Consider the following 16,121-nt stretch of genomic DNA (forward strand, 5'->3'; position numbering starts at 1 on the left):
TGCAGTCTGACTCGGGAGTGACACGGTATCTGTCTCCTCCCGTGTTGAATCGAAATCTTGCGATGACGCTGGAGTGTCCTCTCCAGTGAAGCTGAAGCTACAGAGCCTGGGCAGGGTGATATGGAGGGTCTGCTGTTGCCCATGCAGCAGACCCCCCCTCTCTTCGCAGCTGAAGGGTCCAAGGGAAAGACGGAGTCAATACAGCTTGGCTTCAGGTGCGCCGCAGGAGTTGCCGGTGTTGACTACAACGTCAAACCGCCTTAGGGACTCCGGCTCCGGATTTTCTGTCGGGGTTTACTCCCTTAGCCTTTCCCCTGAAGAGGTATGCCGCAAGGCAGCGGAGGTTTTTTGGAGTCAGAGTTTTCCTTCTCTGATGTGCCCTGACTGGAAGATCGAACCAGCGACACTTAGCTCGCAGGCCGACGCTCAATCCACTGAGCCAAACCAGCCAGGGTTCCCTCTTATAAGTACCCTTATGATTACATTGGGCCCACCTGGATAATCCAGGATTATCTTTATGTCAGGCTTGTTCATTTAATCATGCCTATAAAGACCCTTCTGTTGTGTTTACAGTAGTCCCTCTCTATACTGAGGTTCACTAATCGCGGCCTCACTGTATCGCAGGATTTTTAAAAATATTATATTTAATTATTTATCGTGGATTTTTCGTTATATCGTGGGAATTTGCGGTACTGTATATGTATATTGTCAAAGTTACGTAGGTTTAAGAGTGTAGAATATGTTTAAGAACATGAGTAGTGTTTATAAAAGTGTGGAAAAGGTTAATAAGGGACTGGGAATGGTTTATGAGCGTGTGGGAAGGGTTTATAAAGCCTTAAAATATATATAAATACTAAAATAAATGTAAGGTTCCTACTTCGTGGATTCTCACCTATCGGGGGGGGGGGGTCTAGAATGTAATACCCGCGATAAGTGAGGGAATATATTCACAGGATTCAGAGACTATGATGTAGACATCTTTGGGAGCCATTATTCCAACATAAATAGCTAATAGGGGACTCATGGGAGCCCAGGTGAGGTGTCATGGCATCAAGGTGATCAGCAGAGATGGGCATGATCAAAGGCTGCCACTGAAAGGAACTTCAAGGTAGAGGGGGCTTGGCTCAGGCAATGGGTGGGCACCCTTCTAATGAAAACAGAAGAAATGAGCTAACCACGCCAGCAGTGACCCTGCCAGAGAGCAGAAAATCGTCACTGCAGAGTGCCAAGCTGGGGGGACTATGCGGGTCTGAGGACTCTCCTCTGCCAGCACTAGGCAGCTATGGGAGCCACTCTCAACTCATGGAGATGGAAAGAGGAAGGAGAGGGACTCTGAGAGAAGTGGGGGCTTGTCAGGGACCCTCATTTATGTATTGTAGAAAAATAAACAAGTGAGAGTCGCTGTATTTGTGACTCTCCACATACATAATACATTCAGAATCACCCTGCAAGTTGGCATCTTAGAAAAAGCAGGTGTTCCGCCTGAAGGAGAGAAAAAAGAGGTCCTGGACATGCTTCTCCCTCTGTTTAGGACACATGTCCCCCCCCCCCCCCAAATGGGTTTCTTTTAAGGCCGTGTACAGGGCAGGCCGGTGAGCAGGGTGGTGTCTCTGCACTAGAGGAAACATGGCCAACGTGTCTAAGAGTTTGTCTTTAACAGCAGAATTAGAGTGCTGACAATGCCCAATTATTCTGCTCATTAAGATGACTGGCCTGGACTGGACTGACCATTTTCCAATTAACTCCTTGGCACTTGGCTATAATAATGATTGAACTAACCCATTTGACTCCCAGCATGGCTGAAAGAGCAGATGTGAGTAAACTGACTCTGCATCATTCTCACTCACATTCTTTCCTCACCAAGAATAAAGGATTTATTCACTTGTAGCTTCCTCTAGGAGCTTTAGAACCCTATGCAAGGAGAATGGACTTGATGGGCAAAGGCACTGGCCCAAGACAAATGTGAGCATTTGGCTCAAATCCTAGCTGTCATTTGTTCCTGGGGGAATGGAGCCTGTGACTTACTCTCCTCTTTATGTAAGAGGGAGGAAGTCGACCATCAATACCAGCATCTAGGGGATCCTGTCCAAAGTGCACCTGGCCTCTTCCTCTAGGTGTGGTGAGGGGATGATGGGGACCCAACATGTCCGGTTCCTCGACTCACCACAGGAAAGCCAACATTCTTATGGGGGGTGGAACGGGGGCTAGGAGAACAGGAGGTGTTTACAAGGGACAAGTGTTGCCTCGTTTAAGAAGATCCACATTTCTCATATAGACACATTATGGAGTAGTTTTCCTGTGTCAAAATAACAGTCATTTTACTTTGTTTGTCTGTCTGTTTTTTATCAGTTGTTTCAAACTGATGACCAGAATATAAAGATAGACTGCAGATCATCTGTTTGGTGTGATGATATATGTTTTTAAATGAGGAAAATATTAAAAATTGGGAGATTTCACATAAAAATCTGATTTCCAACTTCTGGACAATTAGAGTACAGCACCAGCCTGTATTCTTGTATGGCCTGGAGCTGTGTGGTGGCTTAATATTCAGTGAGGACCAACCTTCACTCACTTCTCCACTCACTTCTGTTGCTTCTCCCTGCTCATAATATTAGAGCTGGTACTCTTGCAGGAGGACGTTCTGCTGGGTCCATAAATGGGGCAGGGCTGTGAGCCCCCCAGAGCAGCATCATGTCTTTCCTCCCTCTCCCTGGTGCCTGTTACACATTCTGCACAGGGAAGGCAGTGGCCAAAAGAATGAACCCTACTTCAGTATTTTGTGTTCACTGCCATTTTTCAGAGATGCATTTTTTTTTTCTCTTGCATGAGCTGGGGGCACCTGTCCTCGCGCTGGTCAATTGAGGCTGTCACTCAAGCTGTGCCTCCCAATAACTGAAAAATGCCATAAAACATCAGCAGGTTTCCTTCTAAGCAACAACAAGTCCAAAGGGAAGATCATTAGAATTCGCGACACTGAGTCAACCGTATCCAAACAATATTAAGGCTGGGAGGGGCTGCAAATTAATAAACCTTCCCTGTGTGAGCTGCCAGCTGGGCATTCTCTTCTGCTCTTGTTTGGGTTTGCACATGATTAACTGCAGGCTCCAGGGATTAGCATTAGTGGATCATAAGTAAAAATCCCATTAAAATGACATTTTCCTCATCATTATGGTCCCTTTAGGAATGTGCACTGGATTGTCAGGGGCATTTCCTGGCGCGGCCTGCTGATGGATTCACCTGGCAGCCCACCCACCCTGGCAAAGTCCATCTGAGGTGCGGGGACTAAGGAGCTGGGCTGCTGGAAGCCCATGGCTCCTCTGAGGCAACTGCCTCACTGCGGGCAACTCCTGAAGAGCCACGTGGAAACCATCCTGCATTTCACGCCCTGATTCCAATGCCCATGAGCAGAATCTGTCAAGTGCTTGGTCTCCTTGCCTGGCTGTGGCAAGAGGAAGGGGAGACCCTGGTTCTAATGCAGCCATTGCCATTGACTGCATTGAATGACTTTGCCTATATTTTCTTAAATTTGATTCATTTTATGAATATCATACTAGTCTTTTCCATATTTATCCATCTCTAAAATTCTCAGTCTTCTTTATGTAACAAAATGCCTCCATTGTGGCCAGTTCTTTTGGGGGTAAAGTACCAACTCAACAGTACAATATGAAAAGCCTCTTGGGATTTAATCCAGCTGCTCCTCCTAACTCCTGCCAATGTGTTTCCTTTTTGCCCCATCCCTAAGCCCTGCCTCACTGACAGCTAGAATTTCCCTGAAGATGGCCCTCCTGCCCAGCTCTCTGCCAGCGGGGCTGCCTGGCTCCAGGAACCCTCCACATTCCCTTCAGATGCCAGCCCTTGCTGGGGGCTTCTCCAGTCCCTTATCTCCAGGCCCATGTCAGGAGCCCTAGGATGGGCCCCCACAGACTCTCCCAACCAGGTCCCCTGCCTTCTGCCCGAGCCCATACTGCAACAGAATGAGGTAAACTGTCTGTGGATGTGTTGTTTGCTCCTTTATCATGGAAACTTCTAGAGATCAGAGGCTCCTGATTCAGCTACTGATCCCTGGTACCCAGCACAGAGCCTGGCACACAGTTTGTGTTCAGAAAAAAACTGCTAATTAAAGAAATAAATGAGGCCTATCAGCTGTTAAAACATTTATTATGCTTTGGAATCCCCAAGATGGTCCAGGAATTTTAATGCACATGTACATTAGACTGGCTCTAGTCCTTTCTGGCCAAGGCCAGAAAGTTCTATAATAGTTACTGGTGGTAAATCCAGTAAGATCTTTGAAATAAGGGACAAGATCAAAGTTGAACAATGTTTGAGATCCAGAGCGTAAAAAAAAAAGTTAAAATTTTAGAATTTTAGAATGCTCCATAAAATGGATCAAAATATCAATTAATCACCAGGAAATTTAAAAGGACCTCTGGATTTTTGTCTCCCCTTCTCTTTCTTCCTCCCTCACATCATCTGTCCCATCTTTGGATCTTGACATCCATTCACTGTTATGTAAGTATTTATTGGTCCCCTACTGTGTGCTCAGTGTTACAATATATGCTGAGGAACTGGGGAGAGTAAAATACGGTCCTGCCCTCCACGACCTCAGTGCAGGTGAGCAGAGAGACAGGATACTGGATAATTGGGGTACAGTACGTGTTGGGATGGAGTTATGCATGAACTCTGAGAAGGACAGGGAGAGACAAACCACTGGAGGGGGTGGTAACTCAGGATGGCTTCCTGGGGGAAGAGGCTTTATCAGGTATACACAGGCTGGGCATTACGTGATTTACATCTAAGGAACTTCTGGAAAGGTTCTGCCTACTCAGGAGCAGAATCAGGGGAGAGGGGTCTGTGGGCTGGTCCGCAGATCCTGCTGGATTGCTAGCATGAGTATGGTTGAGGTTTCCTATACCCTCCTCACTGGGGCTCCTTTCAGAGGGACAGTAATTGTTCAGGTGAGATGAGGCTTCTTATTGTCATTAGGCAACCTTTACGATTTTTAAATAAGTGTTAATTTCTTTCGTTGAAGAATGCTATGGACTGAATCATGCCTCCCCACCCCAAAGTCATTAAAGCCCTAACCCCCAATGTGACTGAATTTGGAGTTAGGGCCATTAGGAGGTAAAGAAGATTGCATGAGGTCATAGGGTGGGGCCCTCCTCCAATAGTGCTAAGAGGAAAAGGGACAAGAGCTCTATCTCCCCACCGGGTGAGACACAGCAAGAAGACAACTGGGACAGGTCAGGCAGAGGGCCCTCACCTGGAAGCAGAGTCAGGCAGCACTGTGACCTTGGCCTCCTAGCCTCTGGAACTGTGAGGCTTAAGTGGCATTTTGCTGTGGCAGCCCCAGCTGACCAAAGCAGGGAAGACAGACCTTGAGCAAAGCGAAGATTTGACAGTTTCATACAGTTTTATCAAGCCTGTAAACATTTTGCATTTCAGGGATTATTCTCATCTCTAAATTAAAGTATTTTAAATTTAGAACTGAAAACATTTAAAATGTTAAATTAGCAAGCTCACCCAAAGAAGCAGCATAGCCTCATGAAAAAGGCAGGTCCTCACCATGGTCTTGCTGTATGACCTTGGGCAAGTTAATGGACCTCGGTCTCCTGCCCCGTGTCATCCCCTGGGCGGGAGCACACAGGCACAGCACACCTGGCAGTAGTCTGCGTGGCGTTCAGTGTTTCTCAGCCCTTTTCAAGTCACCACTTTGGGAACAGCTTTCTGAATTCCTAGACTCACCAGATCTTTATCTGTAGAACCAGAATTCCTTCCTCCATTACTTTTATTTTTCAAACCCTGTGACTTCATTTGCCTGTATCAGTGCTTCTCAATCCCATCTTAGACAATGCTGCAGGGCACCTAAAATTGTCTCAGGTAGTATAACAATGTTCTTATTAAAACCCCTCATAATATGGGATTTATTTTAATTCACCTCAACTCATATTATGCATTTAAAAACATCTCATATAAGCCATATGGCACTTTGAAGGTAGCTGGGAAATAAAATAAACTAGATCAAGATTTCATAACTTCTGCAAGACGCAGGATTCCTAGTTCAGAGAAACGTATACTAATCAGATACCTTGCTTCCAAAACCCCAGGATCCAGCAAAATGGGATTTATTGGGAATGGATTAGTCAGTTGCCACTGAGCTCCCTTAAACATCTTTCCTATCAGTTTGGCATCCTTGACCTTGTCACTTTGTTTGAAGTTGCACCACTGTGAGATTGCCGGAGGTTAATGAATCTCTCTTTTAAAGAGTGAATGTCTTTACTTCCCTGTGGGTAAAAGGGGGCAGCAATCGGTCTCATCTCAATGTAAATGGATTTCTCCTGGAACGCTTCCCAGGAGCACTCACTGGGGGTCGGGGAGCTTAAGTAGTACCCAGAGAGGGTGGGGAAGATGTGGGTAATAGGGAAAGAGAAGGAAAAGGATTATGGAACGTTCAGCCCCAGACAAGGTGAGGCAGGAAGCACACTCTGTGGGTTTTGGAGAGAACAGAAAATGAGGTCCCCAGAAGCATTTAGGTGGGGCAGAGAGTTGCTGGGGCCCCAGGCAGCGAGGTCATAGAGTGAGCATCTTTTCACCTGTTGCATTCAGCAGGCCCATTCTGCAATCCCCTCCCCTGCTTGCCAGCTCTCTCCCTCTTGATAATTTAAAACCATTAAAAAAAAATTCACATCCCTTCCTTCAAAGCTCACTGAAGGTCAGCTGCAGGCTGGCTGCACAGACTGCCTCTTCAGTGGTACAGCCACCAGGAGAGGTGAGTGCCACCTCCGCAATCTCCACGCTGCAGCGTCGCAAATAGACACTTCAACGCTTTTGATTCAAACGAGACACTTCATTTGTCATTGACAAGTGTGACACAGTGGTCCTTGTGATCACAAGTCACGAGGCTCTGAAGTGAGTCAGACTTTTCCACTTCAGAAAAGAGCAGGCGCTGCTCACAGTGCACCCTGTCACTACTTACTTCAAAGTCCTTGTTCCCTGTTCTCAACCTGTGTCACCAAAAACAAGGCTACACTGTCATCCAAAGGAGATAGTAGAGCATCAAAGAGGAGACACAGAGCATTTATGACATAAAGATGTGTTAACAAAGATCATAAACTGAGCCTGGGGGATCAAGAGAAAGAGAACCAGCTTCCTGTGAACTCCATGAAGAGCAAATGGACAAGATATGCGTTAGCAGGTCCACTGACCCTATGGGTCCTTGCGGGGAGTGTGGCTTTCCCCACCTCAGAGTGGTTTTTAAAGTGGCAGTTTCCATCCTGACTTGAATATGCCATTTGTGTCCCTGAGCTAATTCTTCCAAAAATCATCAAGTGACCAGAACCTTGAGGTGCTTATCCACTGCCATCACTAGGGCACAGCATCCACCCCTGCAAAGGGGTGAGCAGGGACCACATGCCAGGTGGCTGTCCTACCTGGTCCAGCTTCCAGTGGAACTCCGCAGGGCGGAAGGTGTCAGCCTGATCGAAGTCCTTCCGCAAGAGGAAGACAAGGCGGCAGTTGTGCACGTACAGGGCATAGTGATGCCGGTTCATTTCTGAAAACAGAAAGAGGATTTAGGGGCTGAGAGAATCCTTGTATCAGTGTCTACCAAAGGAGGCTTCCCTCTGCATCACTTAGGACCTCAAAGGACACTGGCATTCCCATTTGTTTTTTAAAACTGGTTCTGATGAAAGTTCTAGAAGATATATATGGTAGCTCTCACTGAAATACACAGGAAGATTTAAGAAAGCTCATGGAAAACTTCTGCTAAGAAGTCATCTGGGCTTAAATACCAACCTAACCTATGCTCAGATACTGTATCAGACCCCGGATAAAAATTACTTAAGAGTAACAAGATTTATTTTTAAAATTTTTTGGTAAACTTCTGGGAGAGTTGAAGGAACTCTCTGACAATCACATCATTTACTCTGGGACCATTTAACATAGCTGGTTTCTCCTCGAGTTCTGGGCTTTTATTTCATCAGGCTTGATAAGGGAGACCACATCTCCTCTGATCTCTGTGCAGCAAAGGGGAGCTGCCCCACATTTAGGTGGGAGAAGGGGACAGATGGGTTTTCTAACATTACACATAGTTCTGTGACTTTCCAAACTTTTCTTGCTCAGACAATGGATGGGACATTTCCCTTCTTTGATATAAAAACTTCCTCTCCTGCTTAGGAAATTTCATGTCATGGATCCCAGCCATGATGTCTTGTAGCCACCAGATAACACCCACTGGGTAGGGAGGAAGAGTCTTCTGACAAATACTCAGAGAACTCACATTTATGATATAATAGTAGCCCATATGATGGATTTTTATACTACCATATAATTTATATTTTTAGAGAATATTTTGCTCTGGCTGGTGTGGTTCAGTGGATAAATGCCAGCCTGAGAACCAAAGGGTCGCCAGTTCAATTCCCAGTCAGGGCACATGCCTGGGTTGCAGGCCAGGTCTCCAGTTGGGGGCGCACAAGAGGCGACCACACACTGACTTCTTTTTCCCACTCTTTCTCCCTCCACTCCCCTTTCTCTAAAAATAAATAAAATCTTTAAAAAAAAAAGAGAATATTTTATCACATAGAGAAATGATCTGGATATAATGTTATAAAAAAGCAACAGATAATAACAGCATTGCAAGTATTATGAAATACACTGAAAATTATAAGAATATATTCATAGAAATATAAGATTTGGTAATGAAATATGCCAAATATTATCAGAAAATATCTCCAAATTTATGATTTTAGGTGATTTGTGTCTTCTTTTTTATACTTTTCTCTATTTATCATGTTTTCTGCTGTAATAAACATGTATTGCTTTTATTATTTGAAAATATGTTTCTGATACACAAAAGCCCTTATCAAGCTTAATTTATTCCCGGTATTTTAAAATTTAGGGCAAGGAGGTAGTTATAGATTCTTTTTTAAGTTAGAGAAAAATCTTTCCCATTTCCTTTGTGCCAATCTGGAACTAGTTTGTAAGGTACTGTTTTATACTAAAGCCCCAGCTGAGCCGCCCCAGGGCTTGCTGGGTCGAGGTGCTGCAAGGCCTGGCAGGACATCGAGGCATCGTTGTTTGATGCAGAGTTTTCAGCTGCGCCTGCCCAAAAGGATCTCCCAGAAACTCAGATTCATTGAGCTGAGGTGGGGGCCTGGCATTTATATACTTTTAAAAGTGCTCCAGGTTATTCTAGTGTGCAGCAGGGTTGAGAGCCACTGATCCAGTAACATGGGCCTGGAATGCATGACCGGAGGACCGAGGTCCAAGCCTGCTTTCCTTGGCAATCGGCTGTTATCCTGGGCCAGTCAGTCTACCTTTTATATTCTAGTTCCTTTCTCTTCAAGCAGGAATAGTAATACTGTTTGACCTGTCTCCCAGGGCTACTGGGTCCATTTCAGCAAGGATTGCATGTGTGTGGCCACTAACCTAGCTCATGCCACTTTGCATTTCTCTGTACATTCGTAAGCCTCTGTCTCAGTGACACTGGCTCCTGGATCACAGGGGAGCGCCCCAGTAGGCACTGGGAGGATCAGGCCACAGGGCAATTCCTGGGACTGTGGGCTGAACTCTGAATCTGGTCCCAAAACTCAGGGCCTCACATGCAGGTCTGCGAGGTCCTTTCTGCTGAAGGTCCTAGGAAAAATGGGCCCTGGCACTGGTTCCGACACAGACATACCAGAAGACTAAGAGAAGCTGGGTGACTCTGTCTGTTTCTATAGCCAGAAAAATGCGTGAACACGTATTGTAAAGATTGGTTGAAATAGGAAATGTGGGGCTCTGGTAGCAGTTTAATACAAAAACCAGAGGCTATAATGACAACCTCACGTAAACTAATAGAACAGTGATTATATTATATCTGGTGCTGCTAACTGATTTTATACATTAGTTCATGTTTATTTTCCCCATTTTGCATCTGGGGAAGCTGAGGCTCAGAGAGATGAGCAACTCCTCAAAGGTCACACCGTAAGTAGTAGTAAGGCTGAGACAGGAGCTGACCATCAGCAGAGGCTGAGCTGTCAGCTGTGTCCTCTCATAGCTGCGGTTATTTATTTCGGGTAATTTAACAAAAGGAGCATTTGAAATGGGACACTGTGAAATTACAGTTTAAAATGGAGTTGTAAACTGTGCATAAGATATCAGAGTATTTGTGTTTGTGTGTGTGTGTGCGCGCACGCACGTGTTTGCATGCAGGGGGTGGGGGGGCGGTTAGTGACAAGAGCGCAGGATTGGAATTGGCTAGCTCTAAACTTCCATTCCAGTTCTGAGACTTACTGGCTGTGTAACTTGGGACAAGTTAGCTAACCTGTCAGGGCTGTTCCCATATCCTTAAAACGGACACACAATGAAGCTTTTATAAGATTATTTGTGGAGATGTGAGACGCTGGTTAGAAGAGTAATAGCTAACACAGATTGCCTTTCCCATATGCCAGGTACTGTTCTAAAGCACTATGCATACATTAAGTCATTTAATTCCCACAGAAACCCTAGAAGGTAGATAATACTCTAATGCCCATTGTATGCACAGGGAAAGTCAGGCACAGGTGGCTTAAACAACCTGTCCAAGGTCACAGAGCCAGTAAGTGGTGGTGAGCTTTTAACCACCAAGCTATGATCTGCCTTGCACAGTGACATTACATGTTAGCTATCACCATTACATATGGCACTGGTATTCAAACTACTAATTTAAAGTAGCAGGGCCCTTTCATCAAAAATAAACTTTTGTTCTCATGGAAAATGACATGCAGGTTACAATTATTGCAATAGTTTTATTAACTCTGTTTCCTACACTCACAACTATAAATCTACTTTTGCCTGTCCCTGTATATAATATAATAAAAGTGGTGCTGCTTTGCTTGAAGTAAGGATGTACTCCCACCTCTGTCTCATGCATAGCAGCCCCAAGTTACTTCTGGGAGGCTGGGGTTCAGAAGAACCCAGTTTAAAACCACCAAACCCAGAGCCAACATTTGACTCTTTGTCTCTCTATATCTGCCCTTCTTCTTTCTCTGGTCCTGCTCTACCCCAAGCCCAGGAATTATCAGCCAGAAAACCAGAGACCAGAATCTTTTCCCAGGGCCCCTCTCACACTCCTGCTTTTCTCCTACATCTTCGGTGGCTGAGTCTCTGCCTACTCTGCTGGGACATCACAGGCAGCCACCGGAAGGGCTGGGCTCGAAACTCACCAGTTTTATCTGAATTGCAGAGGATAGTTTCCTTCTCCGCTCTCACGCCTGGGCTGGGGCCATGTTTCATCCACATGGTGATGGTGAACTGGTCTGTCAAGTTCTTGGGCACAATCCCATCAGGGATCTTGGCACCCTGCCTGCCATCAAACTTGAAGATCATCTCACTGCTGTCCACTAGCAGTCCTGTGGTCCAGTTCGTGGCAGCGCTAGGGGGCGGCAGGAGGTCAATGATGCCAGAGGAGGCTCCTGCAGGGGACGGGGAACAGAAAGAACAAAGGGTCATCTCACCTTCTATTTTCTACTCCTAGGTCAGGATAAACTACACTTGACCGTTGAATACTGATTTAAACTGCATGGATCCACTTATACTTGAGCTTTATTTTTCAATAAATATTGCTGATTTTCTTAATAACATCGTCTTTTTGCCAGCTTATTTTATTTTAAGAATACAGTATTAATACGTATAACATACAAAACATGTGTTAATCAACTATTTATGTTATCAGTAAGGCTTGCTGTCAACAGTAGGTTATCAGTAGTTAAGTTTTGAGGGAATCAAAAGTTATACATGTATTTTTGAGTATACTGGGGGTTAGCACCCCAACCTCCACATTGTTCAAAGGTCAGCTGTACTCAGTGTACTTATTCAGAGGTCTGTGACCAGCCCTGAGCTAAGTGACATAGAAAAAGAAGGGCCAAATGCCATTCCTGCTTCTGAAATGCTTATGGTCTCCTTGGGGAGGCATCAGTAACCTACTCAGAAAAGTGCTGCATGTGGCAAGACAGAGTGCAATTAACTATCATACAGGGAAAAAGTGCTGGAGGAATTTAGGAAAATGAGAATACCCGGCAAGGTTCCTGGAGAAGGTCAGTGTTTGACTGGGATCAATGGATTCATTCAGGCACTCACCCGTCCATTAACCTGTCAGCCGTTTGTTGAGCTCCCACAAGATGCCCAGACCCTGGCAGGTGCTGGTGATGTCAGAGAATCAGCACAGTCCCTGACCTAGAGGAGCTCAGGACCAGCATTTGACAGACAACTGTGACACAGTGTGATCAGGGCTATGATGGGGGAAAATTCTAGGTTCTGATCCCAGGAGAAGTATAAGCCACTTTGTATTCATCATACTTTTTTTTTAAAAACAACCATTTGTGTAGGCTAAATGGTATAATAGTTCAGTTCTGAAGTCAGCTAAACTTGAATTTGATGCCTGGCAGCATGACTTGTAGCTTTGTCACTGTGCATGAGACACGTAAGCTTTCTGACCTTCCACTTCCTTTTACACTATCTTCCTCCCCAGGGTGTTGTGAGGACTAAGTAAGACATTGCACTAGGACTTCCAGCAGCAATCTCACCACAGGTGCAGGCTCACATCAGGTTAGCTACCCCTTCATCATTATTATTATAATTATTATTATTTCTGCTACCACTATGATTCCAGGCTAGTACATGGGGGCTTAACCTGACGCAGTGGGAATGTCATGGGCAAACTGTGTCCTAGGAGACTCACGCCTTTAACTTTGCGGAGGGTGAAGCTGAGGTGAGTGGGAGGGACTGGCCCTGAAGAGAAGTCTAGGTTCCCCAGCTGGGATAATCTTTGGGCCTCCACTGACTTGCCATTGAAGCTCAAATGCTGCTGCATCCTTACTTTCTCCACGTCCTTACATTTCACGAGGAGCAAGGCTCAGCAAGGAGGAGGGCCCAGGGGGCTTCCTAATACTGTCAGGAAATAAGGGCCAGGGGCTGGGAGCCATGGGTATGGGGACCTCTCTCCTGGCTCAGGACTGACCAGTCACTTATAAATGCTGATGGGTTTAATGGACAGTGGTTGGGTGTATGGCCTGCCATTTGTCAGAGATCATCAAACTTCTGAATTCAATAAATCAAAGCCTCATCTCATCTAGGGATGGGGTTCCAAAGTCAGCCACCACAAACATCTCTTCTACTTAAAATGACCCTTGAAAATCCCTCAGGAAAGTGCCATACTGGAAACCAATATATTTCTTCAAAAATGTTCAACCCAGCCAGTTTTGCCTCCGGCCTTGGAACAGATCATTGGGTCCAAGGTTGAGCACTCATTGGCTTGCAGCTGAAAGTTATGCTACGTGAAAAATATGCCGTTTAACACTGTGAGAAGCTCACCTTGGAGAGGCAGACTCTGAGAGAGTGGAAGAGGTCGGTCTCCCAATTCATGATCACCTTATAGCTTATGCAAATCAAGGACAAATGTGGACAGTATTGACTATATTATTATTTTTAGGAGTTTTTGGTTGGTAGCATGCCTGGCACCCAGTAGACACTCCATTAATGTGTATAACTGCCTTTCCTCCATGAGATGCTTCTGGCCACCTACCTAATGCTCACATGAGCCTGCCCATCCAGCATTCTTGTCTATGCTCCACACTTCTCATCAATATTGACTTGTCCTCATCCCATTCCCCTAGAGCTTCCTTTGGTATCTATTTTACTTATCTGGGAAGTTCATTCACATGAATGTTTTAATGACTATCAAAGCCTTAAGGGTTATCACCCTCCATAGCTATGTGAATGAATGAAATCCATCAAGATGGTAGCAGCTAAACACTTGGGGGTAGTTTAGGGGGGGAGATAAGTGGTCTTTGGAACAAGTTCATCCTCTTAGAACTCCCAGAACAATGCAACATGGCAACAGTTTCTTCAATCCATAATTAAGTTGGCTCTGACACCAAGATTTGTCCAGCAGGAAGACAGCCTGTTGACTGAGGCACACACAGGGTGTGTGTCAGTTCCTAAAACTTCAGGTAGCCAGAGAGACACAGACTGACCACTGAGGGCTCCTGACTTCTAGCTCAAGCCAATGCAGCCAGCATCATCTCCCAGGGCCCAGTGCAGAGGTGTGTGGGCCGGCCTCCACACAGCAGAATCAGGACAGAAAGTGCCAGGGCTCAAACCTCTACCATTCAAGGTGCCTTACTGGTTGAGGACCTTGCTGTTGGGAACACATTGCGAGAATTCTCGTCATTTCTAAAAGGCATTTAAATTCCCCGGTATGCAACGTGTTAAGCAAATGTCCCTGTAGAATTCATACTGTAATTAGCACCTTAGACTAGTGAAGGGGCTACTTCTAACTTTTCCCCCAAACAGGTGTATATAGAGGGAGAGAGGTGTAATATAAGTACAAGTGTGGGGTGATGGGAGAAGACAGAAAGAGATTGGGAGGCAAAACTGGCTGCATTTGCCAAAGGCCAGTCCTGGTCAGGGTTATTCTCTACATGCTTCCTATATGTACAGAAGTTTATTTTTCATAGTTACTGGTATTTATTATTATTTTCCTAGGAATCTTTTTTGGGGCACTGAGTGCCAGACCTAAATTAAGTACTTCAATTCTTTTTCTTAGTTACTCAGCTATGTGGTAAATACTGTTACGGTTCCTCCTTGCAGATAAGAAACCTGAAGCTCAGCAAGCCCAGGATCACAACCAGCTAGTGAGGGGGCCCATCATCAGGACTTTCCAGTTCTTTCCTCTCCCCTGAGACCTCCCCACTGCATCATCTCTATGAACCTGGAGGGGCCTCTTATAACCTCCTGCACATATTACACACATGGAAACTGAGGTTCAGAGAGGGAAAATAACTAAGATCACACAGCCACACAGGTCACACAGCTAGCTAGAGGCAGGCCCAGTTCTTAGGCATCTAGCTAGTGTCCTGCCAAGCACAGCCCAGGCCCCTGGGACCTGGCTCCCTACACAGGCGGCTGTCTACAGAAGGGCACCTTGAAGACAGCATGTGACCTGGCAGGGCCATTGATGCAGAGCTCCTTTACCTTCCCTGGGGAGGGGAGCAGCAGGCCACAATGCCTAATCCACAGATGTTGCCTACTGGGAAGCATCAAGCTGCGTTTAACCAGACGGTGCAGATTTCCACAAACTCAACAGCTTGTATTTCATTTCTCAATGCACTTAAACAAATAGAGATTTGCCTTCTCCCAAAGTTCTTCTCTCTCTCCTCTCCCTAAGGGATCCCATGGAGAACAGTGGGTAAACAGATCCATCACTAGCAAAGATGGTGTGGCATCGTCTGCAAAGTAGGGTGTATTTAAGACGCTCCTTGGGACTCCTCCAAAAAGGTCCCTGGGACCCACGAGGCTGCTGAGAGGTCATACTAGTATGGGGCACAGCAGCTGCAGCTTGAATGTGGTGGGTAGGGGAGGGCTGGGAATCAGAGGTGAGGTCTGATTCAAGGTTCTTGAACCTGCTCAGGGTGGGGAAGCCTCTCTGAGGCAGCAAGTAAGTAAAGATAGGGGTGAACGAGGCAGATTTCAGGGTACACTATGCTATGAGAACCCAAATGAGCCTGGGGGAAGTTGTCTCTGTCTGGACTTCTTTTTTTTTTTAAAGTATATTTTATTGATTATGTTGTTACACTAGTTCTGATTGTTTTCCCCTTTGCTCCGCTCTGCCCAGTACCCCTCTTCCCTCCAGCAATCCCATCCCGCTTAGTTCATGTCCACGGATCGTCCATATAAGTTCTTTGGCTTCACCCTTTTCTATATTATTCTTAACATCCTCCTGTATATTTTGTACCAACCGATTATGCTTCTTAGACCCTGCACCATTTCCCCATTTCTCACCCTCTCCCCTTCCAGCTGATAACCAAATGATCCCCATACCTATGATTCTGTTCCTATTCTGGTTTGCTTAGTTGGATTTTGTTTTTGTTTTTTAGATTCACTTGTTGATAGTTGTGAGTTTGTTGTCATTTTTAGTGTTTTATAGTTTTGATCTTCTTTTTCTTAAGTAAGTCCCTTTGACATTTCATATAATAATGGCTTGGTGATAATGAATTCCTTTAGCTTCACCATGTCTGGGAAGCACTTCATCTGCCCTTCCATTCCAAATGGTAGCTTTGCTGGATAGAGTAATCTTGGTTGTATATTGCTTTTCATCACGTTGAATA

At 45.4% G+C, this 16,121-nt stretch overlaps 1 protein-coding gene across 1 annotated transcript in view; it reads right to left on the reverse strand.

Annotated features, from left to right (window-relative positions):
- Positions 1–16,121, reverse strand: part of CLSTN2 (calsyntenin 2) — a 125,165-nt gene that overhangs the window by 71,021 nt on the left and 38,023 nt on the right. Inside the window, exons 6-7 of the mRNA XM_090284936.1 lie at positions 11,181–11,429; positions 7,428–7,549 (exon numbers count right to left, since the gene is read on the reverse strand). Coding sequence (XP_090141062.1) covers positions 7,428–7,549; positions 11,181–11,429 — 371 coding nt within the window. The remainder of the gene's footprint in view (positions 1–7,427; positions 7,550–11,180; positions 11,430–16,121) is intronic.

This window comes from Furipterus horrens, unplaced genomic scaffold (assembly GCF_987537825.1).
Source record: "Furipterus horrens unplaced genomic scaffold, mFurHor1.1.pri manual_scaffold_7, whole genome shotgun sequence".
Taxonomy (NCBI): Eukaryota; Metazoa; Chordata; class Mammalia; order Chiroptera; family Furipteridae; genus Furipterus; species Furipterus horrens.